The sequence below is a fragment of the Zingiber officinale genome, chromosome 4A, assembly GCF_018446385.1.
Source record: "Zingiber officinale cultivar Zhangliang chromosome 4A, Zo_v1.1, whole genome shotgun sequence".
Taxonomy (NCBI): domain Eukaryota; kingdom Viridiplantae; phylum Streptophyta; class Magnoliopsida; order Zingiberales; family Zingiberaceae; genus Zingiber; species Zingiber officinale.
Genome location: NC_055992.1, coordinates 33,601,479 through 33,627,055, shown reverse-complemented (window position 1 = coordinate 33,627,055; position 25,577 = coordinate 33,601,479). Strand labels below are relative to the sequence as shown.

General features: G+C 41.0%; 1 protein-coding gene across 2 annotated transcripts; it reads left to right on the top strand.

Annotated features, from left to right (window-relative positions):
• The first annotated feature begins 7,761 nt into the window (after positions 1 to 7,761).
• Positions 7,762 to 25,184, top strand: LOC121969793 (probable enoyl-CoA hydratase 2, mitochondrial). 2 transcript variants are annotated; one of them, XM_042520043.1, is made up of 8 exons: positions 7,764 to 8,271; positions 8,361 to 8,530; positions 12,816 to 12,890; positions 16,310 to 16,400; positions 16,489 to 16,540; positions 17,173 to 17,276; positions 17,350 to 17,426; positions 24,792 to 25,184. In XM_042520043.1, exons 1-8 carry the CDS (start codon positions 8,091 to 8,093, stop codon positions 24,966 to 24,968), a joined length of 927 nt encoding a protein of 308 aa, XP_042375977.1. In that variant the 5' UTR covers positions 7,764 to 8,090; the 3' UTR covers positions 24,969 to 25,184. The 2 variants fall into 2 exon arrangements, with proteins under 2 accessions (XP_042375978.1, XP_042375977.1); XM_042520044.1 differs by lacking the exon at positions 17,350 to 17,426 and having other exon boundaries at positions 7,762 to 8,271.
• The last annotated feature ends 393 nt before the right edge of the window (positions 25,185 to 25,577 follow it).

Genomic DNA, 25,577 nt, shown 5'->3' with positions numbered 1-25,577 from the left:
AAATTTACGATTAATTTATGTTAAATTTTAAATTAACTTTAAAAATTATTTTAAAAATTAAATTAACTTTAAAAAATTATTTTAATTTAACTTTAAATTAACTTTAAAAATTATTTTAAAAAATTAAATTAACTTTAAAAATAAAATTAACTTTAAAAATTTAAAAAAAAAAAAGAGGTCAAAAACCAGGGGCGGGCGCCCCTGGTACTCCCTTCCGGGGCGCCCAGAAAGGGATCCGGGCGCCCCGCCCAAAATCACCCCCGGGCGCCCGGAATGGCTCCGGGCGCCCGGAGCTCCCTATAAATAGGGGGCAGCAGGCGCCCCCAACAATTGCCCCACAAACATTTTCACTTTCACCAAGGCTCTATCTGAACCTCAGTGCGAGAGTGATCTAAAATTAAATTTTTTTAGCAGTGAAGACGATGCTGCGACTCAACCGAGGTCGTCAGTTCTATAGTTTACGATGGCTCCTCGGTAAATTTTTTTTCCTTGTCTTAGAATTCTTTAAATTTGTCTTGATATTTTCACTTAGAATATCTCTTTTATATACAGTAGGAAACAAACAAATACTGGTGCTGGGCCCTCTAATGCTAGTACTGACCCTAGGCTTCCCACAGATGAACTTAGAATCAAGTTTGAGTCAACTATTTATATGGCCATTAGGACTAAATGTATAGATAGATCGTTCTTTCTAGTTTCTTGTGCTCCCGTTATGGAGGTTATAAACCACTATAACTTATGGAACCTTGTTGAATGTACTAGTCCGATAAACATAAGTCTGTGTGCTGAATTTTACAACAACTTAGTGAAAGTAGACGACCTTACCTATACTACTAGAGCAGCGGGTACTGATATCACGTTATCCCCTATGACTATCCGGGAGTTCTTAGAGTTACGTCCATCCACTTGTTCCTTTTTGTGCTATCCTCCCGGGGATCTACCATTCGGAGATCCCTACTCGCATATCACTCCTGATACGATTTATTCGTATTTTTTTGGGGAGAGCGAGTACCCACTGTGACCCAGTTTAGGTCGTTAGAACTTCGAGTCCAGGACTACGCTCTTTATAGGGTCTTAGTCTTCTGCATTCTACCACTGACCACACGTGACATCACCGTGATGCGCTCATTCCACTCATTTTTACTTTATGCCCTGAGTCATAGGTTAGATATTGACATCAGCTTACATATCTTCTCCACCATTATCTACTCTGCTGGAAACGTGACTAATAGACGAGTCCACATGCCTTACTGTCACATTCTGACAGCATATATGTCCTCGTTGGACATTGATGTCACTAGAGGAGACATTCGCTATATGACTGAGTTTGACGTTATAGCAGCTAGGAACTTCTCTCTAGCTAGTATCCACATAGATGAGGGCGACGGTACTATGCCTTGGCGGAGGGGGGCACAACACCAACACAATCCAGACGCACAGGGGGAGGCCGAGTAGGATGAGTTCATGCTTGCACTGTTTCCGGAGGAGGCCGCTCCAGCTCCACCACCACCCCCAGCTCGAGCACCACATCACGCTCCTCGCACTCTAGCCGGCCGTATGACCGGACTAGAGAGAGCTATGGCGAGTCTCCAGCAGGAGAACTCTGATTTTCAGCGTGACATGCGGCGAGAGGTCTCCGAGTTACGAGCTGACGGGCAGACCCGACATACTGAGCTGATGACACTACTCCGCTCCTTGGGATCTGGAACACCCCCTTCCTCATCTCAGTAGCTCTAGTTATGACACACTTCAGTTATCTACATCACTTGTAGAATACTTTTCATCTATTTAGTGTTATTTCTGATATGGATTGATTATGTTCTATCTTAATAGATTAGGAGTTTCGAATTTCAAAAATATTTTTCAAAATGATTGTTCTCAAATTATAGGTTAAACATGTCTTATTTTCAAAACTTTCCTATTTTTAGATTTTTAAATATATTTTTAGCCTTAGACTAGTTCAAAATCCTTAGAAAGCATGTACCCATAGGACTAGTTTTTGAGCATCTCACCAAACCCTAGGCTTACCTTGCTTGTGTTTGACGAACATAGAAAGGGGTGAGATGCATAGGCCACTTGCCTAAGACTTAAGATGCTTATTTCAGTGCATCGATATAAGTCTGGGCGTTAAAAACAAAACATACATTAATCAAGTTAAGGTTGAACTTAACTTGACTAACCAAGTGAAAGCTGATATCTTCTGATAGTCAGTTAGTAACTACCCGGTTAGACATTTGATTTAATGTCAGGTTCAGGGGGAGAAATAAAATTAATTCAGGTTTTCAAATTGAATTTGAAACTTAATTTTGAAAATCAAAGTTTAAAAATCAACTTGTTTAATAGTGTGAATTTTTTTTTTCACAAACTTTTTATACTTTTTACTTAGTCTTTGAAAACTGAATTTTTCAAGTATTTTAAACCATGGTTTTGAAACTAGTACTTTTGACCTTTGAAAATTTGATTTTGGAAAAAGAATTTTACAAAATTATTTTTGAAAACTCCTTCATTTTAAAAATTATTTTACTTTATCAAAATTAGTTTTACCAAACTCCTTTGAAAACTAAAAGTAAAGTTCAAAATCATTTTTCTTAATGTTTGCAAACTAAAAAACTTAGTGTTGAAAATTGTGGAAATTAGATTTTTCAAAACTTAAGTTTACAAACTAAGCTTCTCAAAATCATTTTCCTTAATTTTGAAAATTCAATTTTTTACAAACATAGTGTTGAAAAATAAATTTCAATCAGTTTTGAAAAGTAGATTTTTCAAACTTAGTTTTAGAATTTTGAGTTTGTTTGAAAAGCGTTTCAAAGTTTTAAACTTAGCTATTTTTCTAAAAGCTAAAAGCTAATGCTTTAAACAAGTTTTCAAAAGTTGAAACTTCCCCAAGTTAACTTGACATCTTATCTTACAATTTCTTACTTTGTCTGAAGTCTGTATTTTTGCTTACTTAACATTTGTTCTTTTGATGAATGACAAAGGGGGAGGGTTAGGTGGTTAAGTTAGCTAAACCAGAATTGAAAATACAAACTAACTTAAAAACTCTTTAAATGCTTGTTTTTTCTTGCATATGTTTTCACTAACTTAACCAGGTTGTCATTCCATCAAAAAGGGGGAGATTGTTGGTGCGGTTAGCACTAACGATTTAACCCAGGTTTTGATGAATGACAAATCAGGTTAAGTTAGTCTGTTGTTGTCTAACACTCTGATCGAGTGTGCAGGAGAAGTCCAGACAGGTCGACGGGCTGACCGGATGTCTGGCACGAAGCCCAGCTAGGTCGACGGGCTGACCGGATAGCTGGCGAGAAGTCCAAGCGGGTCGACGGGCTGACCGGACGCTTGGCGAGAAGTCCAGCTAGGTCGACGGGCTGACCGGATAGCTGGCGAGAAGTCCAGACGGGTCGAAGGGCTGACCGGACGTCTGGCAGGTAAGTAAGGTAAGTCACTGGAGGGGAGTGACTGCGAGGACGCGTTCCCGGGAAGGGAACATTAGGCGTCGATCCGGCTTAGATCCATTTCGGATATCTAAGTCAAAATCGTGACTAGATTCTGGTCTCGGAAAGACGGAATCTAAGTCATACTCTTTTCTATTACTTTGTTGAACTTTAATTGTGCTAAACAATCTGTTTTACAGGATATATATTTGCCTCGGACTAACTCTGTTTTGCAGGAGAAGGAGTTCCTGGAAATAGGAGGTCCGGGCGCTCGGAAGGGATCCGGGCGCCCGGAGGTAAGTTTTATCCAAACTCGCGCATCGCCACTGGAGCTTGCTGGTTGGACCTGCCACGTCCCACCAGGGCGCCCGGAAGGGATCCGGGGCGCCCCGAGCCTCATATAAAAGGAGGGTCAAAGAGGAGCTTCAGAACAACAACGAAAAGAAAGTCTTCTACTGCTTGCTCTACTGCTCTGCGATCCTGCGACGCTAACAAAGCTCCGACAATACGCTCCCTTCCTTTTTATTAAATTCTTGTCGGTATTTGTTTTATTTTCATTAGCATTCCCGTACTTTAATTTGTAATAATTTTCGAACTGCTAGTGATTGCCCACCGAAAGCACCCTTGTGTGCGGGCCTTGGAGTAGGAGTCGACACAAGCTCCGAACCAAGTAAAACCAGATTGTGTTAGCATTGTCCTTTCATTTCCCCTGTGTTTATACTCGAACAATTTTTTTCTATCGATATTCACCCCCCTCTATCGAATCTCACGGTCCAACAAAATGTGTCTATTAATTCTGGATATTTTTTTTAAGGCACTTGATAACATTAGGGAAGGCTTCTTCCTCTGCTCCCATTATTTTAGGAGGATTGCTTACTCATATTGCGGTAGTACTAGGGTATGGTCTGAGTGGTCTTGAAATGATCAAAGATGTTTATCGAATGGATCTAAATTTTTGTTTAACCACTCATTTGATTCACCGTGAGGAATATGGGTATAGTTTTGTAATTAAGGATAGTTTTCCACTTAGATTGTCCAACCCGGCTTTGACCACTATCCATGTTAAGGAGAATTGGTGTTTGACTTTAGTAAAGCAACAATTTAACCCACCTCCAACCTTCGTTCCTAGAGATATACCTTCGGCTAGTCGAGATATTTTGTGATTTAATTTCCAAGAATTTCGTCCTATTATTAACTCTCTTCATCATGACTTGGAACAAACTAATAAATTATTTACTAGAAATATTTGCATGAAAGACGAGCAATTTAAGCGCTTGCAGGATTATTTTAAGAGTGAGAGAGATTTATGCTCATGAATGCTTGAATTCATGGTGGCTCATAGGAAGAGAATGGTTTCGAACGAAGACTTTAGGTGGTATATGAGGAATTTCCAGAGTGATATTGATGAGTTGTTCTCGTATCATAAACGTGTAAGGGATATGAGATGGGTCGTTGAGGCTTATCCTTAGCTTCCCGATCTCCCCGAACTTCAGCCTCGTCGGCCGTTTTGATTTCATCGAGACAATGAAAAGTCTAAGTCTGGGGGGGTGTTGTGTTTACACAACCAGAGTCGAGTCGGTTCTTTTCTTTTCTTTCTGTAAATTTATTTAGTTTGCTTTATCTACTTGCATTGCATTTTTATTTCTTTTAATTTCATATTTCTTGCATCTCATTTGCACTTCCTTTTCCTACTTGTAGTTTTTCATCATTTTTTATTTTGAAGTTTTGAGGCATATTTGAGAACATCAAACTTTCTACTTCCTCTATTGACTTGTCCAATAGCAAAATGACTAGCACGTGTAATTTCTTAGTTCATGTGTTGTAAAGATAGTGTTAGTATGCTTGGTGTACCTCCTTTCTCTATCTTTAGTAGCATGAAATAAGCTAAGTATTATACGGATTTTAGTATAAGTCTTGGCCTAACCTTAAGGATCTTACTTTCACTTCACTTAAGTACTTAAGCTTGAATAGAAGAAATATTTTGAAATAGTTATGATTCATCCAATTTGCTTAGTACTTTTGTTCCCATGGGGATTCCTTAGTTATATTTTGGTTACTAGATGACCTCGGATCATGGAAACTCATTTGGAAAAATCTAAATCCCAACATATGCATCTGCCATTTGTGACTAGTGTTATACCTTTATAGCACAAAAAAAATAAAAAATAAAAAAAAGGAGTTGAATAAGGAATAAAAAATAATTGTCGTGAGTGGAAACTAACAATTTACCCCATTGAGACTGAGTTAGGTTACTGGGAAAATAAATGTTATGTTTCTCTTGATTCCGAGTAGTATCCTTTGAGACCTTGTGTAATTTAAGGAAAACGAACCAAGTGTGTGGCAGGTAAGTGCCTATCACCGGGAACATTAGGAATTCAATTGTATGATGACTTGACTAGGACAGAAAATTGAAACTTAAAGAGTTTGAGTTACTTATTACACCGAGCACAAAGAACTTATACTTAAGTCATACTTAGGTTACTCCACAATTATAATTATCAATGGAACTAGTTGATTGAGTTAGGCAAGTACACTAGAGATTATGATACATTATAAGAACTCATGAACATAGATTGTAATGTTTTGCTTGAGGACAAACAAAGGTTTAAGTCTGGGGGTGTGATGTGCGTAGATATTATGATCGTTTATGCATGTTTTAACACACATTCACTTGCTTTATTTGTATATATTCTTTGCACGATCATCTCTCTTATCGTTTATTCAGTATTTATTACTATTTTGTCGGAGATTTGTTCTTTGTTTGATTTTTTGTTGACAGGGACGACTTTTGGAGTGAAAACGGCTGTGCAACCCTGCACGGTCGTGTGTCCATTCCAGATAGAGAGCATAGCACGACCATGCAACCTTGCACGACCGTGCCTCACAACCAGCAGCCAAGAACCACACGACTCCACTCAAGAAAGATTATCTTTTACCAAACCAGTCCTCCAAACTATTTGGATTTTTGCTCAGTGTCTAAGACATCAGGACTTCATGCTGGACGTCCGATCTCTGTCCCGTCCAATCTTTCGCCTAGTGTCCGCGACCCCTAGGACTTTCATAGCGTCCTCGACTCTAGGATTTCGCCCAACGTCCTCTACCCACCAAAACTTTACCTAATTCATTGGGTCAGGACTTTGTTATCTAATCACAGTTAGGATTTTCCACCTACCTAACCACGGCTTAGGACTTTCCACCTGCCTAACCTCAACTAGGACTTTCCTTTGCCTAAAATCACTTAAGACTTTCTTACATACTTAGTTCAACTTGTTAGAATAATAATACAGCTTAACTTTGAACCTTTGCCTATATCAAAACATAAGCTTGTTTAACTGGTGCTTCCAACACCAACATATTTTCGGACTTCACTCACATGGATGATGTTCTGATCATCCAGAGTTGAGGTCATTTGAATCCAATTCCGACCTTCTCCTAGAGTTGACTTCCTTTCGGCTTCTCGTCCCTCGGACTCTACCAGTGTATTGTTCCGTAGCTCTTCGTCCCTCGAACACACAATTATAAATTTATTTTAGAATAAATTAAATCAAATTAATAATAATAATAATAATAAGTTAAAATATATATAATAAATAAATATTTTTTTTATAATTTTAAAATTTAAAATAAATAAATAAATAAATAAATATATATATATATATATATATTAATAAAATAATTTAATTAGACGGTAAGAATATCTCATTTAAATTAAAAATTAATTGAAATAATTAACTAAAATTTTAATTATAAATCTACTCTCCTCTATGTTCGGATCACTTGGACCATAAATCATAGTCGCCTTAAAAATGATATACTTCAAATGCTGAAAAGATACATTGATGTTATTTTAAGCTTAGGTATATACATTGTAACGTTGAAATTTTGATTGAATTTATATTTTTCTCATAAATTAATACTGTTTTAAGTTTAAGTAGGTTTAGTGTGGAATTTAGACGGTGTGAAACTAAGGTAGAGTCCTCTGGTAAAAAAAAAAAATAGAGGATGGACCGCTTGTAATTATAGTCGGATCGTGATCATGATCCGGCGATAATTACAAGTGATTCATCCCTGAATTCATCGTCCATCAAATTATAATTTGGATTGGACGGATGACCGAAGATCGTTCGGAGGCCGTCAATAGTGGACAAATGACTAGATAGCCTTACGCCAAATGATGGCTTCCAAGTGACCTCCAACCACATGTCCCAATCTAAATTATAATCTAAGGATAATAAATCAGGTAGGGACCCTAACTAATTAGGGCCGAAATCACGGCCATGATTCAATTGCAGTGGTTCATCACCTGATTCATGTTTTTTTTTTTTAAGACCCAGAGATTGGGCAGGGATCCTGGACGTCGGTATCCGAAAGTGTTTCGTGGACAAGAAGAGGACCAGGGACCGGGCTTAGGTGAGAACCTAACTGCTCTCCTCTCCCTTCGCCCGCGCGACGCACTCGCTGCCTGCTCCCTCTTCCCCATCGTGCAGAGAATAGCCGCCGGCGGCATCTCCTCACCACCAGCGCCGCCTCCTCTAGCACGCTCGCGCCGCCACGCGTCTACTCCGCTGTTTCTGGCCCCCTCTTCTCCGTCGAACAGTAGGAGAACAGCCGACAGCGGCGTCTCCTCACCGCCTGCTCATCATCCTATCGAAAACTTCAATGTGTCCATTTCGTTCCCTTTACATCCGCTCCTCTCTCAATGGCCTCCGGCCAACCAAACCTGCCTCCGTGGCTGCGGCGACGGCGCCACTTCTCCACCGTTTTGGCTCTCGGCGGGGCCTAATCATCCAAACACTGGCGGAGATGGTCAAACTTGAGCGCCTCACCGACTTGGATTCGGGTGATCCACTCCTGCCCATGTTCTTGCATCTTTCTCCCTTTGTCCTAACTTGCTAGTTATTTGGTTATCTGTTTTGGAATACGGAGCAGGAATCGTCGAGCTGAAGCTGGACAGGCCGGAGGCGAAGAACGCGATCGGGAAGGCGATGCTTCAGGGCTTGCAGAATGCACTGAAGACCATTGGAAATGACTCTTCCACCAATGTGGTCGTCGTTTCAAGTTCGGTTCCTAGGGTTTTCTGTGCCGGGGCCGATCTGAAGGTAAATTTTACTATCACTATCTTTTTTAATTGATATTAAGTTATCCATTTCTTGAGTCTTCAATTGGAGAAGACTCCGGTTCACAATATTTTTTTCTCATCTTTAATATCATTTATTGGAATCTGCTTAAATGTCTAAAATCACCTTCATGCTTCGTTAATTCTTATAAGTTGCATTCTACTATCTGATTATTGTTGATTTGTGTGTTATTTCATGATTATTTTCATGAGGCATTGGACAAGGACACTGTAATAACAAAATCATGTTCCAGGGTTATCTTACACGCACACACTCACCCCACACCCACACGCACACTCACCCCACACCCACACATACAGATAGCATATCTGTTCTAGAGATGTAAGAAACTCAAGGCATTTGAAATTTGTGACCTAGATTAACCCAAGTAGTTAACACATCCAAAAGTTTGGTGGAATAACTGAAGGAAGTAGTATGTCATGGTTTTATAAAGTTTCCTCATTGGTTACTTATGCATCCACATCATCATATGCGGTGAGTGATCACACTCATGGTTCAAAATTGCGTTCTATGCCGGGTGGAACGATCGACACTGAAATAGCGAAGATTTCATCGCGTCCGCGCGCTCATTGTCACGCGATAGCATGAGCAGCGTCGCCTGACGCTTTTGGTGTAGCTGGAAGCGTCGCGGGGCCCCTGAAGCGTCGTGGGCGCTAGAGGCGTCGCGACGCGACGTTTCTGGCGGTGCCGAAAGCGTCACGGGACTCTTCTGGCGTTGCCGGAAGCATCACCTGGCCTCTGGTGCCACCGGAGGTGTTGCCGGACTCCTCCGCCTTCGCCTCCGTCGAAGGTGTCCGTGGGGAGTCGGAGGCGTCGGGGCCTTGCGGCCTCGCGGCCTCGCGTCCTCGCGGCCTCGCGTCCTCGCGGGCGAGTCGTGGTCGTCAGGCGTGGACTTACTGTGCAAAATTAGTATTACCATTTAAATAAATCAAACAATTCCCACTCCCACTTAATTGTGATATTTTAAAGAGGCTTTCATAAACCCTAATTAAATTATTCTAATAAAATATTTAAAATAAAAAAACAATTAATTATATTAAATAATATTCTAAAATTGTTTTTACTATTTTAAAAATTCTAAAAAAATTTATTTTTTTTATAAAAATTCTAATGAATCAAATTTATATTCTTATATATATTTATTTAATTATTTTATATTTTTTTCTATTTTAATGTTTAACTGATATTCTAATTTTTTACTATTTTAAATATATATTATTTAAATTATTAATTAATTAAATAAAACAAATAGTTAATTTATATGATTATTATATATAAAATAGTATTTTGTATTAATTTATATAATTAGGATTATTTAATCTCAACATTGGAGAACTATAAGTAAAATATTACAAGAACCATTGCTTCCATTTGATTCACGTCACTCATTTTAGTAAGGTAACATATTATGATATTATGATGTATCAATTTTAATTCGAGTTATTTATACATCAATTATTATTTTTAAATAAAACTATATTTAATTATTTTTTATAACAATATTAAGTTGTCTAATAATGGAGAACTTATATAAAATCAATATATAACTTATTTTTAAATTATACACAATAAATATATTTATCTAATAATTACTATATATAAATAAAAAAATACCGAAATTGTATCGGCACGGCATGATACTATACCGAAATTGTATCGTTCCAGTCTGGGACCGAAGCCTCGGCATAGGTCGAAATATTAAATCTTGATCACACTACATACTACGTATATTCTTCCAACTTGCAGTTTGGTTTAGGTGGTTTAATAGAAACCTAGGACACATTTTGCTTTTGTGCAGGTTAAATTAATATTTCCTATCAGTTAAATTCCAAGTCGGTTCAAATTAATACTAATTTGATCAAACTAGTTTTCGCCAAATAAACAAATAAGAAACATAGTATTTGAATTGCATAGGTTGTTATGCAAATTGGTGATTCTTGAATCTCATTTTCTGAATACAAGATGATTGTATGCCATGTTCTGCATTATAGATTTTTCTTAAGTTTTTATGCAATATTGTCGATATAGAATTATGGATTGTTTATGTTGATTAGTTTTGTATGTTAAGTGATAAATATAAAATTTTTACATGATTGCTTCAGTTGACTAACTTGATAGCTATGAACTACATATTTTCCCACATGTTGTATGTTTGTTAAGCCATAGTTCAATTAATATCATCTATACTTATTGTTTAAAATGGTGAATAATGGTTCTCCAAATTTGGAAGACATGCATTAGCTAGTCATTCATATGAACGAAGTTGAGGCCAATTAGTTTTGTAGAATAATAAATTAATAAAAAAGTGATGAACCCAGATATCATTGAAGGTCATATGCAACTTTAAGCAAAATTATTTGCTTATAAGAAACTCTTGAGCTAGGAGATGTTGTGAAGATAATCATTGTTATGATGACAATAATCAATATCCATAATGTCCATATTGTGGTTAATAAACCCCTAAATTTGGAAAGTCTATGGCAAGGTTCAAAATGTCGAGTTGTGTCAAAGTTTCAATCTTTGAGTGGAATAATATTGTTTCGATATCGCATTGACGTTCTGATGCGTAGTGCCCGTGGTGAATTGGAGTTTGAAAGAGAAAGGAGATGAAACAGAAGGAGATAATATTTGTGCTAAGTTGTATTGAGTTTTAGTAATTTACTAGAATGATACATTTTTACCATTTTCCATGGTCTATGGAATATGTACTATATTATAGACATACAAATAGTGGAAGGCAACTCGTTTTATGTATCTTAAAGGTGTTGTTTGGTATGAGAGTTCTTTTCATCCTTTATGGAAAATCTATGTTTTCTCGTCAAACTTCATGGAATTTGATGGGATTTAAAATCTTATCTAATTGCATGGAGAAGATACTATTGATGTTTCAAATGAATCAGGAATTGATTAGTATCACACTTGGAAAATAATAATAGTCCTAATATTTTTTATAATAGTGGAAAGCCATAATCAATTCTTCCAAACATGATTATAAATTTTCTAGGTTTGTCATTCCTAGAAATTGCTTTCCTACGTCTACCATACCAAATGAGTTTGTAATTTGGAAGACATGCTGGTGTAAAATTACAATGAATTTAGAGCATCCATATCAGTTACCCTATTCAAAGATTTTACTCTAAGTTTTGGATAGGTTAACTAAAAATCCTCTGCATCAGTTACCCTATCCATTCCCTAAATTTAGATTTGATGAATAGTGGTTCTCTAAATTTAGAGAATGAAACCTCTATCCTAAAAATAAAATAATATTTCTTTTTAATCTCTCTCCTTCCACTCAATCTCTCTCCTTCCACTCATTCCATGAATATAATAATAAAAAATAGAAGAAAGAGAAGAAAATAATAAAAATTAAGGATGATAGAAATTTTAGGGTATTTGATGTAGTGTTACTGAAAAGTGATTATTTAAATTTAATAAAGTGGGTCATTTACCCTAAATTTTAAATATAGTAATAGAGAAATTGATGTGGATGCTCTTAGAGTCTATTTGTTTCATGTAAAGCATTTTATTTGTGCCTCATGAGAGTATTTTATAATGGAAAGCATTTGCAGAGCATTTTTTTACTGTTTGACATGGAGGGGAAAATATTCTCTCTTTTTTTTGAGGTTATTTAGTGTTGACGATTGGTGAGATGAGGGTGAAGGGGGCTCATGGATGAGGGCGAAGGAGGGCTCGGTGATATCCACATAGCCTTCTAGATGAGGGTAGAGGGTGGCTTGTCCATCAAATGGGAGGGCTCCTAAATGAGATGGAGGATAGAGATGGAGCTCGCTAATAAGATGGAAACACGTATCAATGAGGGAAGAGGGCTTGTTGATGAGGACGGTGGGGGGACTCATGAATGATGGTAGATAGATCATTGATGGGTGGGGAAAATGACTTCCTCTTGTTTTGAGCAGGTAATTTTCCCAAAATGACCATATTTTCTTTTGAACAAAAGAAAATTTTTTATGACCAAGAATTTACCTTGTGGCAAATATTGGAAAATCCAGAAGATATTTTCTAAAAAATATATTTTACATGAATCAAACAGAAGCTACATTCTACCAAGCTACTTTCTACATTCATATTTCTTATTGCTAACTCTTTGTTTTCACATATGCCCATCCACTTTTAATTGGTTATTTCTTTTTTCCCCTTATTTGTTCAAGTCTCAGTCTTATTTGTCATTTTTTACTTTCCCACTTGAGCTCCTTTTAACAACTAAATATTAATTGTCTTTTGGCAGGAGCGGAAGCTGATGACTACTTCCGAAGTTCGGCAGTTCGTTAACTCTTTACGATCAACATTCTTGTCCTTGGAGGTTCATGCTGATCACACTACTTTGCATATGCATATTCATGTAGTTATGGTCCAAATCATTTTATGTTAAATGGAAGAAGTTCCAACTTAACGATTCTAAACTGCTATAATCATTTATCTTGTCCATCCATGTTATTCCTTATTTTTTATCTAGTGAATGCATTCTCCATTATTTGTTTTACTTTGTCTTGTGTCCCTAGTCTAAAAACTATCTTATGGAATAGGAGTGAACAATTTCCAAAGAGTTCTGAACTAGCATAGTAGTGAAGTAGACGATCCTTTTTCACTCACTATCTTCTTAAACTTAAAAATATTCCTTGTCAGGTCTGTTTGCTTGTTGGGGCTAATTCAGTCCAGTATGCTCTTTCATGTGAGCAGTAGCAAGGGATTTTTAAAGAAAACAATACTAGATACTTAATAATGCACTAGATTTTATTCTAGGCCTTCTTTTATTATTATTTATTACTATTGCTTTTTTTTATAAAAGTTTGTTTTGTAAGACCTATTAGTATACTTCTACTAGTCATAAACTGGACAAATTAGATCCTGTTATTTTAGGAGAGAAGGTTTGGAGAATGAATATTTGTTTTCATATAAAGGGCCCTCAAATCCTTATGTAAATCAATCTTTAGTTTGGTTGCTTTGTTTGATTATTAATTATCAGTGCTGCATCTGTCGGTATTATAGCCAAATTACTACTTTGGTTTAACTATTGCCCATCCTCCTTGCCTTCTCTTTTGTGCCTTTCCCTAATCCAACCACCCTATCCTTTCCTCCGTCTTCTCCTCATATTTAAGCAAAACTCAAGTTGGAACTGCTTAGCCACCCTGCTTCCATTCTGTGCTCTTCCTGGCAATTGCATTTTACAGACCATTTGGCACAAAAGGACAAAAATTTTCATGGGCAGACCCTATCATCTGGGTCATTACCGTCGGAAAGACTTTACATTTCACAGGTGGTACCTCTTAGGCATACATCTTACTGATTTCTTTTCCTCCTATCTTCCTATGCATCCTGTCAAATCTCCTCAACCAGTGCTAACACAAGAAATTGATGCCAGAGAAGCAAGATAGACTAGGAGGCCTGCCAAACCTTCCAAATCACTGCACAGACTCCTCATCACCATCTCTTTTTAGTGATTGAGCTCTTGTAGAATCTCTGCTATTCTAAGCCACAAAAGCAGCTCTTCTGGAAGGAACCCATTAATCCTCCACCAATACGGAATGGTCCACAATTTGCCCTCATTATTTTATTATTTAGAGTGAAAAAAGATGAAAGAATTAGTAAGTTGTGGGCCCACCACTTGTGTTCATGGTGTTAGGATCTAATCCAAAGCCTGTTGTCACTTGGTGGAATTTGATCCAAATCTGGATCCAGTCTTAGACTTATTGCATTAGGAAACTTGCATGGCAGACTAATAGTGGAAAGATTACACACTTGAGTGCAACCTTCCTCGCCAAAAATAATTAAAGTTTGTCTGTGCTGATTTCAACAGCAGCTAGGCCATATTCACTTAGCATAATCACATTTTATAAATTGAAATTTATTAGTTTTGAGATTTTTTTTTTTACATTTAATGAGTTTTTCTCGCACAACTCTTGCTTATCATCATACTTTATTGATAAAAAAGCGATTATATGAATAACTTTCTTACTTATACCTTAGCTTGTTTATCATCTATCTTATTTAATCCATAGAATAAATTTGTCATGCATCGTTTATTTATTTATTTTATTGCATCTTTTTATCATGTTACCTTTATTTTATTAACATCATTACATGTCACTATACTTGGATTAACATGTTGGCTGGAAACATCACCACCACTACTAAATGTATACAAGAGATGCAAATTTTTGGATTGAGCATCATGAAACATACTACACTTAAATATTTGACGAGTTTAGGTTCCTAGATTGAACAAATCCTAAATCCTTTAGACACTTACGATTCAATGAATAATATCCACTCTCATCAATAGTCATATTATCCAATGTTTAGAAAAGAAGTAGATCACTTTGTTAAATAATAATTAATATCAGCTTAAGAGTGTCAAGGCAAATGTCCTCTAGTTTTGATTGTTGATGAGATCCAGATTCATTCCTTGATTGACTAGGTAGCTTAGGAGGCTATTTTGATTAATATAACATGACCCCTTTTGAATTGCCATACGTTTCAAAATTAAATAGATAGGTGAGGAATAGATGCTGCCACACAATGGCATGAGATGAAATGAAGATTGATGGAAAAATATGTTCCGATGTAATTTAAGGATAACTATATAGTAATTTGAAAAATATAAAATAATTTTGGCAAAATATTTATCCGAACTTGAAAATTTGCATACTAGATAGGGGAGATATACATTCTACCGCACAATGACATGAAATGAAATTGACGGAAAATATATGTTCCAATATAATTTAAGGATAAACTATGTAGTAATTTGAAAAATCTAAAATAATTCTTAAATGTGGCAAAAAATTGATCTAAACTTGAAATTTTTCATTGACATTTTAATATTTGGAATGAGCTTTGCTTGACGCTTTATTGATTCAATAGTGGATTTAGGTTGCCCTTGGGGCAATGGTGCAATGGTTAGACCCTCCAATGGATAACCAATGGATTTAAGGTTCAAGTCTCAATTACAATGCATTGGAAGGGATTTTCCCTCCGATGAGAAACGGGCCTAAGAATGCTGGCAATTTGAATGGGCCTTCATGAGCGCTTTTCAATTTACCTTGGTGGTCGGTGGGAAACTTCCATGGGGCCGAAACGATCACCTCAGGATTAGTCAATTCGAAGAGCTGAATACTTGGATTACCATAAAAAAAAGGTGGATTTAGGTTGGAGAATTGCAGAAAGAATTTTCATTTGTTGATCAATCATGGTGGTTCGTTATCCTCCTCTAGAAGGGATAACAAAAAAAAATGATAATGTGTTTAAGTTTTTATTCAATTGTATTTCAGAACATCTATTATTAAGCTTCTGTTAGTGATTATCAACAGGTAAATTTAGACTTCCGTTTTTAAGAAAATAGGTTAGGATCATGGTTCATTTTCTTCTCACTTTAAAAAGGGCCATTAAATCCTCATATATATCAATCACCAGTTTAACAATATTTCTATGACTTTTTTCTGTATGTGAGATTGTTAGTTCTAGGTGCTCCATCGCTTAAACTTTGGATTGGTAATGAATAAAAAAGGGCAACTTGGTGCACGAAGCTCCCGTCATGTGGGGTCTTAGGGAAGGAACTATTGTATACAGCCTTATCCTGCTTTTTGCAAGAGACTATTTTCAAGATTTGAATCCATGACCTTTTGGTCACAAAGCAACAACTTTACCTTACCGTTGCACCAAGGCTTCCCTTCTAGACTGATAATGAATCAAAATTATTAATATTTGAAATTGTTTCTGCAGTTACTCTCTGTTCCTACTATTGCTGTTATTGAAGGAGCAGCATTAGGTGGTGGGCTAGAACTGGCTCTTTCATGCGATCTTCGTGTGTGTGGTAGGTGTACAGTACAAGCTTTGTTTGGAGACGGTTGATCATTTGTAATTTGGTACCAGACTTTGGAAACCACTTCAATCTCATGCAGAAGAAGAATCAACATTTAGCTTGCCGGAAACTGGTCTTGCAATAATACCTGGGTATGTGTTCTAGTGGGTCATTATCCAGTAGAGTTTAGAGACGTTTTCTGTTTTAACTGAATCTATATGGAAAAATATTTTTTCCCTTTTTTTCCTTTTCTTCAAATAATTTTGTCGAGTTGAGCATGAACTGCATGTTGGATTGCTGATTCTTCCTATGCATGTCCTGCCGGTCGGATTGCGAACGTGGAAGTTGACTTTGATCTGCTCTTCAGTGAGCTCTCCTAGTTAATGATTGGTACTGGAAAACAAATTAGATTTACAAATATCATCACTTTGAATCATGCACCTTTGTACGATTCACTATTGGTGCTTGAAATATGACTTCACACATGCCAGTATACCTTACCAACCCCATCCAGAAGAAAGGGGATGAAGGTCAATATCGTATAACCTATGTTTTTACTTGATATGTTTCACACAAATTGTACTGGACTAAGGCAATTCTTATTCTAATACTGCATTTCTAATATTGGTTTTTTTGGACTATTGACTTTTCATCTGAACATACTGGACAGTTAGAGTAGTTTTTGCTTTTAACAAGCGATATTCAGTTTCTGCTTTAAGTAATGACATTTTTTTAAACTTGGGATATAATCCTAATGATTGCTGCCTGAATTGGATACTCACAGAGCTGGTGGAAGCCAACGTCTGCCTAGAATAGTGGGGAGATCGGCAGCTAAGGAGCTAATATTCACAGGTCGAAGGATCAATGGCAAAGAAGCCTTGTCTATGGGTACAAAACATTGCATTTAGCTTTTTTCTCATTCATTCAACAGCACATCCCAAACATATTAGATACTTGTCAGGACTTGTTAGTTACTGTGTTCCTTCTGGAGAAGCTCACGCAAAGGCTCTGCATGTTGCCCGGGATATTAACCAGAAAGTATGGAGTAGACACTCTCATCTTGTTTATTTTTACTTTCCATATCTTATAAGATGCATAGTTGTGTATTAATTCTTCTTAGCGACATGCTTTTGTAGAAGGTGGTTATTCAGCTCCAGCTAAGTTGTTTTTGGTGTTAATTGCATATATGATCTGATCCTGTCCGGAAACTGAGTCAAACGAATCGCCGGGTGAGGTGATTGGAATGTTGACCGAATCGATATGACCCGGAGAGGAAGAGGGGGGGGGAGGTATGCTAAGATGGCTTCAATGGACCAAGTCGTCAGAAATCCTCTGGTCAACGCTACATGAAACCAACGATTGGGTTGTCCCGATCCCTGGTATGCTCGAGGCAGATCCAATGAATATGTAAGGAACAAACTAATAGTAGAATAATGAAATGAATGTAAAGTGAGTACGATAACGTACCTGACCCAGGAGGTCGCCCTTGGGTGGATCGGTGAGCTGGTCGGGACGCTACTCGAGTTGTTGCGACCCGGAAGAGTAGATGAGTCTGAGCAGGATGCAGAGCTAGATCTGACGGCACCTAGTCGAGTGCGACTTGGATCCGGAAGATGACATGCAGGCCAAGACCTCGTCGCGCCACGACGGCTGGGATATGACATCGGCACGCAGGCCAAGATATGAGATTGGCACGCAGACCGAGATATGAGATCGGCACGCAAGCCGAAACACAAGAACGACGCGAAGGCTGGAACATAATAGCGAGGTGCACTACGACTGTAGCTCAGGGGAGGTTGGATTGCATCAACAACGCATGACGACGCGGATCAGGGGTTGGATCTGCGTCGGAACTAAGGACAAGGGCACTGGATGATCGGAGATAGGATATGGAGATGGGGTTGCTGCAGCGACCGTGACACTGTGAGGTTGGCCGAGGTCGTGGGTCGGCCGGTGGTTGCCGCTAGAGGTGGCGGTGACAGCCTCCCGCTGGAGGCTACGTCGACGCAGGGCTGTTCGCTCAGGCTGCCGGCGAGAGGAGAGGGAAAGGGAGCTCTTGGCACGTAGAACTTGGCGGTGGTCGGAGGCAACAGTGCAGGCTACTGCTCTCATGCGAGGCGACAGTGTGCGAGAGAAGGAGAGGGGAAAGGAGACCGCTGGTGTTGGCATCGGTGATGCCGGTGACGGCAGAGGCATGCGTGAACGGGGGAGAGGAGGCGCCGAGGGAGACGGCGTAATGGCGTCGGCGTGGAGAGGAAGAAGGAAAGAGGCTGCTCGCGAGGGCGTTGGCGCAAAGAAGGGGAGACGACTGTGAGTGCTTGACGGGGGTGGAGGCGCGAGTCCGGCATCGTTGGCGTGGGGAAGGAAGGAGGTGGCTCGGAGGCGGTCGTCGTTGGCGGCTGTGTCTTGCTGGTGGCGACGAGAGACTAAGAAGAAGCTCTCCTCCCTCCGGTGGATCCGGAAAATAGAAGCCCCCCTTCCTACTTGTGGTGGCGGCAACAAAGCCAAGGAAGCCTCCCCCTCCTGGACGTGGTGGCGACAGCGAAGCCAACGAAGCCTCCCCCTCTTGGACTTGGTGGCGGCGGTGAAGCCCACGAAGGAGGACCCCTTCTCAACAGTGTCTCCTCCTCCTTAAAGCCCTACATAGTGAAAAGACCAAAATGCCCCTCCTTCCCCTCTTAATTTCTCCTGGGCCATTCACCTATAACCGTATCACAAGCCTCCCCTTCAAGTCTAGTCAAAGGAGGCGCAAGTCCGACTGACTAGACCAAGCCTAACGTAAAGCGGAATCACTCCTGAATGCAGAGTCAGATCGTTGTGCCTGTCGTATAACGTCGAACGAGTAGCTGTGGCATGCCGAGCAAGTAACTAAAATAATACCGAGCGAGCAATGAAAACTAGTGTCGAGTGCATGTCGAGCAAGTGATTGATCGGATGCCGAGAGGGAGACCAAGTGATATCGAGAAGACGGTCGAACGATGCTGAGCAGAGCGATCAGGCGATTATGCAAATGCTAAGTAAGAAGTAAGAACAGATGCCGATCGGACAACGAATGCAGGGCAGAGTGACGAGTACCTGGCAGAGCGACGAGTGAGACGCGAACGATGAGTGTCAGGCAGAACGGCGAATGCAGGGCAGAGCGACGAGCGACGAGTGAGACGCGAATGATGAGCGTTGGGCAGAGCGGCGAATGAGGAGTAGGGGTGTAAATGAACCAAGCCGCTCGCGAGCTATTCGAAGTTCGATTCGATAAAAGCTCGTTTGAGCTCGTCTAATGAGGCTCGTTAAGATAAACAAACCAAGCTCAAGCTTCGCAATATTCGACTTGTTAGCTAGTGAACACGTTCGTTAAGCTCATTAAGCAACTTTTAAATAAAAAAATAATAGTTTTGATATTGAATTTATAGATTTTACACTCTACTTATGAAAAATATAGACAAATATATTAAATTTATTTATTAGAATAAAATTATAAATTTTAATAATAATATTATAATTTTCTCTAAATATAAAATTTTGTTTTTAATGAATATTTAAATTTACGATTTATATTTATTAAGCTCGTTTAGGCTCGATAAAAGCTCATGAGCCATGAATATATTCGTTAAATAAAGCTCGAGCTCGGCTCGATTATAAACGAGTCAAGCTCAAACATTCAAGAGTTCGGCTCGGCTCGATTACACCCCTAATGATGAGCGAGCGATGAATGAGATGAACGTCGACTAGGCAACGAGCGTCGAATAGAGCGGCAAGTGAGATCAGCACCTGATCAGGGAGAGAACCCGGCCGACTAGTCATTGTGCCCGACCGAGAGGTCGTTAGCCACAAGAACCCTGCGCAGTTATAATTCGCTCTCGGGCGAGAGTCTGGAAAGCCGATCAAGAGAATTCGATCGAACGACTGAATGGCACCAGCGGATGCCCAGCGAACAGAAGAATGCTGAGTGTGTATATAAACGGAACAAAGCAATGGACTGAATAGTGTCGAGCGGGAGATCGAAGAAATGTCGACCGAGCTCTCGGGAGAAGATCAGGGTGGGTGGAAAGGTGCCTCGCGAGCGGTGTTGAGCACGCGATCGAGAAAATGTCAATCGAGCGACAGTAAACTGTGGCTGGACGGCCGAAAAATGCCAACCAGGCAATCGGGAGAATGCCGAGTGGGTGGAGAGATGACGGGCGAGCGGTGTCTAGCGCGCGATCGAGAAAGTGTCAACCTGGCAAGCGGGAGAATGCCCAACGGGTGGAGAGACGACGGGCGAGCGGTGTCTAGCGCGCGATCGAGAAAGTGTTGACCGGGCAAGCGGGAGAATGTCGAGCGGGTGGTAAGACGATGGGCAAGCGACGTCGAGCACGCGACCCAGAAAATACCGACCGAGCAACATAGACAATGTCGAGCGGAACCCCGAGGTCGATGGTGATGAGAGCGAAATCCGTGAGTTGAGCTGGAGTGAATCCTGTAGATGGAGCGGGCGTGGAGCTTGTGAGAATCGAAGGCGAACGAGAGAAGAGCCCTTGAGCCGAGCAAGCACAGAGATTGTGAGCCGACTGGGAGCAGATCCCGGAGAAATCGAAAGGCACAAAGTCGATGCACCAAGCGAGTGCAAAGCCCATTGAAGGTGCATGCAAAAGGGGGCAAAGTCGAGGATCCGAGTGGGCGCGAAGCCCGTGAGTAAAGCGAGTGAGACGCGAGTGTCAAGCAGTGCGGCAAGTGAGATGAGTGCCGACCGAGCGGCGAATGAGATGAGTACCTAGCCAGGGAGGAAACTTGGACGGCTAGTCGATGTGCGCGTGGCAGTGCACGCCTATAACTCGCACTAGGGAGGGAGTCTGGAAGGCCGACCAAGAGGTCGTTGGTCGCAAGAGTATGCTCGCTTATAACTCGCACTGGGGTGAGAGTCTGGAAAGCCGACCGGGAGGGCGTTGATCGCGAGAGCATGCTCGCTTATAACTCGCACTGGGACGAGAGTATGGAAAATCGACCGAGAAGTCATTGGTCGCGAGAGCATGCTCGCTTATAACTCGCACTGGAGCGAGACTTTATAGCCCGACCGAGAGGTCGTTGATCGCAAGAGCATGCTCGCTTATAACTCACACTAAGGAAAAAGTTTGGAAAGCTGACCGAGAGGTCGTTAGTCGCGAGAGCATGCTCGCTTATAACTCGCTCTGGGGCGAGAGTCTGGAGCCTGACCGAGAGGTCGTTCGTCGCGAGAGCATGCTCGCTAATAACTCGCGATGGGACGATAGTTTGGAACATCGATCGAGAGGTTGTTGATCGCGAGAGCATGCTCGCTTATAACTCGCACTGGGGCGTGAGTTTGGAACTCGACCGAGAGGTCATTGGTCGTGAGAACATGCTTGCTTATAACTCGTACTGGGTGAGAGTTTGAAACTCCAACCAAGAAGTTGTTGGCGATACTCTGGTCCGAGACCGGTGCCGATACTTTGGTCCGAGACGAGATACTCCGGTCCGAGACCGATGGTGATACTCTAGTCCGAGACCAGTGGCGATAGCTCGACCTCGAACGAGGGAGGTTAAGCCCTGAAGTCCATAGAAGCGGAACCCATAGCAATATGAGGGAGCAGAGCCTTTATCATACGCGGAGTGGTGTCAATCGGCTGAGGATCTGACTTGATCCCTTGACTCCCAAATGCTCGTGAAGTCGGGGAGAGGAATAGTGTCGATCCCTTGACTCCCAAATGTTCGCGGAGTCAGGAAGAGAATAATCTGAGCCCTGACCGTCAAAGGGAGTGAAGCCCATAGTCATATAAGAGAGCAAAGCATGTAGCAATAGGAGGAAGTAGAACACCATGGATGGAGGGAGCAGAGCTTGTAGATATAAGAGGATACAAAACCCCATAGGTGGAGGGTGCAGAGCATATAGTAGTAATAGAGTGAGAGGGTGCAGAGCCTGTAGCAGTGAGAGGTTGAGGATGTAGAGCCTCATGGTGAAAGGTGCAAAGCTTATAGCACACCTGATCGCGGAGATGGGCCCCTAGTCCATGATCAGAGAGTAAGGCCCCTACCCTGTAGCCAAAGAGCGATGCCTTTAGATCCTGATAGGGAAGATGTACCGCGAGTCTCTGATTGGGGAGTTGTGTCCCTAGTGTCTGATCGGGGAGCTGTGCCCCTAATGTCTGATTGGGGAGCTATGCCCCTAGTGTCCGATGGAAGATCTAGGGCTCTAGTTTTTTATCAAGAGACTAGGATCTTACTCTCTTATCAGGGAGATATAGCAAATCCTGTAATCGTAAAAAGGGAGCATAGCCCGTAACGTACCTGATCGAGGAGTCGTGCCAATCGACTGAGGATCTGTCTGGATCCCTCGATTCCTAAATACCCATGGAGTCGGGGAAAAAATATAATAGAAAAATTAATCTGTCGGCCAATTGAAGCTCCAAGTTAATCCCTCGACTCCCGAATACCCGTGGAGCGAGGGGAGAAGATAATATCTTCGTCAGGATCCTCCGGGACTATGTTAATGGCCGAGAACCTTCCGACGTCGCCCATCTTCACGTTCCAGAACAAGTGGAGAAGATTTTCACAGACGACACTAAATTTGATCCTGTCCGGAAACTGAGTTTGTCGGGTGAGGTGGCTGGAATGTTGACCGAATCGATATAACTCGGAGGGGGGGGGGGGGAATGCTGAGATAACTTCAATGTTGACCAAGTCGTCAGAAGTCCTCTAGTCAACGCTATCTACAACTAGCGACCGGGTCGTCCCAGTCACTAGTACCCCGATGCTCGAGGCAGATCCAATGAATATGTAAGAAACAGACTAATATTATAATAATGAAATGAATGTAAAGTAAGTATGATAACGTACCCTGCCCAGGGGGCGCCCTCGAGTGGATCAGTGAGCTGATCGAGATGCTACTCGAGTTGTTGTGACCCGGAAGAGTAGATGACTCTGAGCAAGATGTAGAGCTGGATCTGACGACACCTAGTCGAGCGTGACCTGGATTCGGACAACAACATGCAGGCTGGGAGCTCGCTACGCTACGCTGACCGGGATATGACATCGGCACGCAAGTCGAGATATGAGATCGACACTTAGGCCGAAATGCAACAATGGCGCGAAGGCCGAAACACAATAGCGAGGTGCACTACGACTGTAGCTCGGGGGGGGGTTGGATCGCATCAACAGCGCATGACGACGCAGATCAGGGGTTGGATTTGCGTCAGACCTAAGGACAAGGGCATTGGACGATCGGAGATCGGATCTGGAGATGGGGCTGCCACAGTGGTCGTGACACTGTGAGGTTGGCCGAGGCCATGGGTCGGCTGATGGCTACCACTGGAGGTGGCGGTGACGGCTGCCCGCTGGAGGCTACGTCATCGCTGGGCTGTTCGCTCAAGCTACCGGCGAGAGGAGAGGGAAAGGGAGCTCTCGGCACGTGGAAGGTGGCGGTGGTCGGAGGCAACAGTGCGGGCTACTGTTCTCACGCGAGGCGACAACGTGCAAGAGAGGGAGAGGGGAAAGGAGACCGTTGGTGTTGGCATCGGTGATGCCAACGACGGCAGAGGCGTGCGTGAACGGGGGAGCTGAGGCGCCGAGGGAGACGACGTAATGACGTCGGCGTGGAGAGGAAGAAGGAAAGGGGTTGCTCGCGAGGGCGTCAGCGCGAAGAAGGGGAGACAGCTGTGCGTGCTTGGCGGCGGTGGAGGCACGAGTTTGACATCGTTGGCGTGGGGAAGGAAGGAGGCAGCTCAGAGGTGGTCATCGTCGGCGGTCGTCGCTTGCTGGTGGCAGCGAGAGACTAAGGAGAAGCTCTCCTCCCTCCTTGATTCATGGTGGTGGCGGAGCCAGAAAACAGAAGCCCCCTTCCTATTTGTGGTGGTGGCAATGAAGCTAACGAAGCCTCCCCCTCCTGGACGTGGTGGCACCGGCGAAGCCAACGCAGCCCACGAAGGAAGACCCCTTCTCAACAGTGCCTCTTCCTTCTTACCGCCCTACACAGTAAAAAGACCAAAATCTCCTCCTTTCCCTCTTAATTTGTCCTGGGCCATTCACCTATATCCATATCGTGATCCATAAGCTATCATCTGAATTTTGAATGATTTCTAAATTTATTTGTTTGACTTATTAAACTTTCAAAATAGTATTATATAATCCCATATGTTATAGAATCTGCTTGTGGCGTAATGGACTCACCCCATTAAAGTTCTACATGTTCATCTCGATAAACAAATACATTAGTGCGATTTTTGCATTTCATTATTAAGCCAATAGCTGGTGATATGGAATTAATGTAATAGGACGATAATGCTTGTGGCGGATGGCCGGATGTTTAGACAATTGCCACATCATTGGTCTTATTTGCTTGTTTTTTTTTCTCCATTTTTTGGTTGATTATTTCGACCCATGAATGAATTTCTAACTACCTGATCATGCTTTCCAAAGGGTCCATTGGCAATAAGGATGGCGAAGCAAGCAATCGACACAGGTACAGAGCTAGCCATGTCTTCGGCACTCAAAGTGGAGGAAGAATGTTATGAGCAACTACTGAATACCGAAGATCGCCTAGAAGGGCTGGCTGCATTTGCGGAGAAGCGAAAACCTAAATACCTTGGAAAGTAAATAGTTCAATCACTCTTTGGTTTTTCCTGCCATATTCTGTTTTTTTTTTAAGATGCAAATGCAATCATAAAAAATGTAATTCTGAGCGTGAAGCTCTATGGGCTATCCTAGTTCAAATTAAACTGTCAGTTTTACAATAAAGTTTAAAAATGTTGTTAGTCTATAAATTGTCATATGGCCACTATTTAGTGAGCGATTTGGATTGAGTGAAACTAACTCTTAGTTTTTTATGAATGAAACAAACGCATGTTTTAAGAAATCGAAATGTTTGATTGATTAAAGGAAGAAAAGTAACACTGGCGAGAGAATAGACTGAAAGAGTATTGATTCAATTAATGCTTTTTCAATACGCTACAAGTGTAAGATTGGTGCCTTATGTAGGGATTAGTTGTTGCAAAAGTTTGCCATATTACAATTTTTCTGTGCATGGATTAATTACTATGAACATGTTAACACGTTATACATTATAAATAAATAAAAACAAATGAATCAGATAATACTGAATCTGTGACGATCGATTTAGTTCTATAAAAAAATTTTATCGATCATTAGGGTAAATCGAGGCGTATTTTGATAGATGGCCTATAAGTCCAGTATTATGTGGTTGTG

Excerpts from the sequence above, each read along its gene's own strand:
- LOC121969793 (XM_042520043.1), top strand. The coding sequence starts at position 8,091 with ATGTGTCCATTTCGTTCCCTTTACATCCGCTCCTCTCTCAATGGCCTC. Across the intron at positions 8,272-8,360 it reads CCTCACCGACTTGGATTCGG|GAATCGTCGAGCTGAAGCTG; the intron begins GTGATCCACTCC and ends AATACGGAGCAG. Across the intron at positions 12,891-16,309 it reads CAACATTCTTGTCCTTGGAG|TTACTCTCTGTTCCTACTAT; the intron begins GTTCATGCTGAT and ends TTGTTTCTGCAG.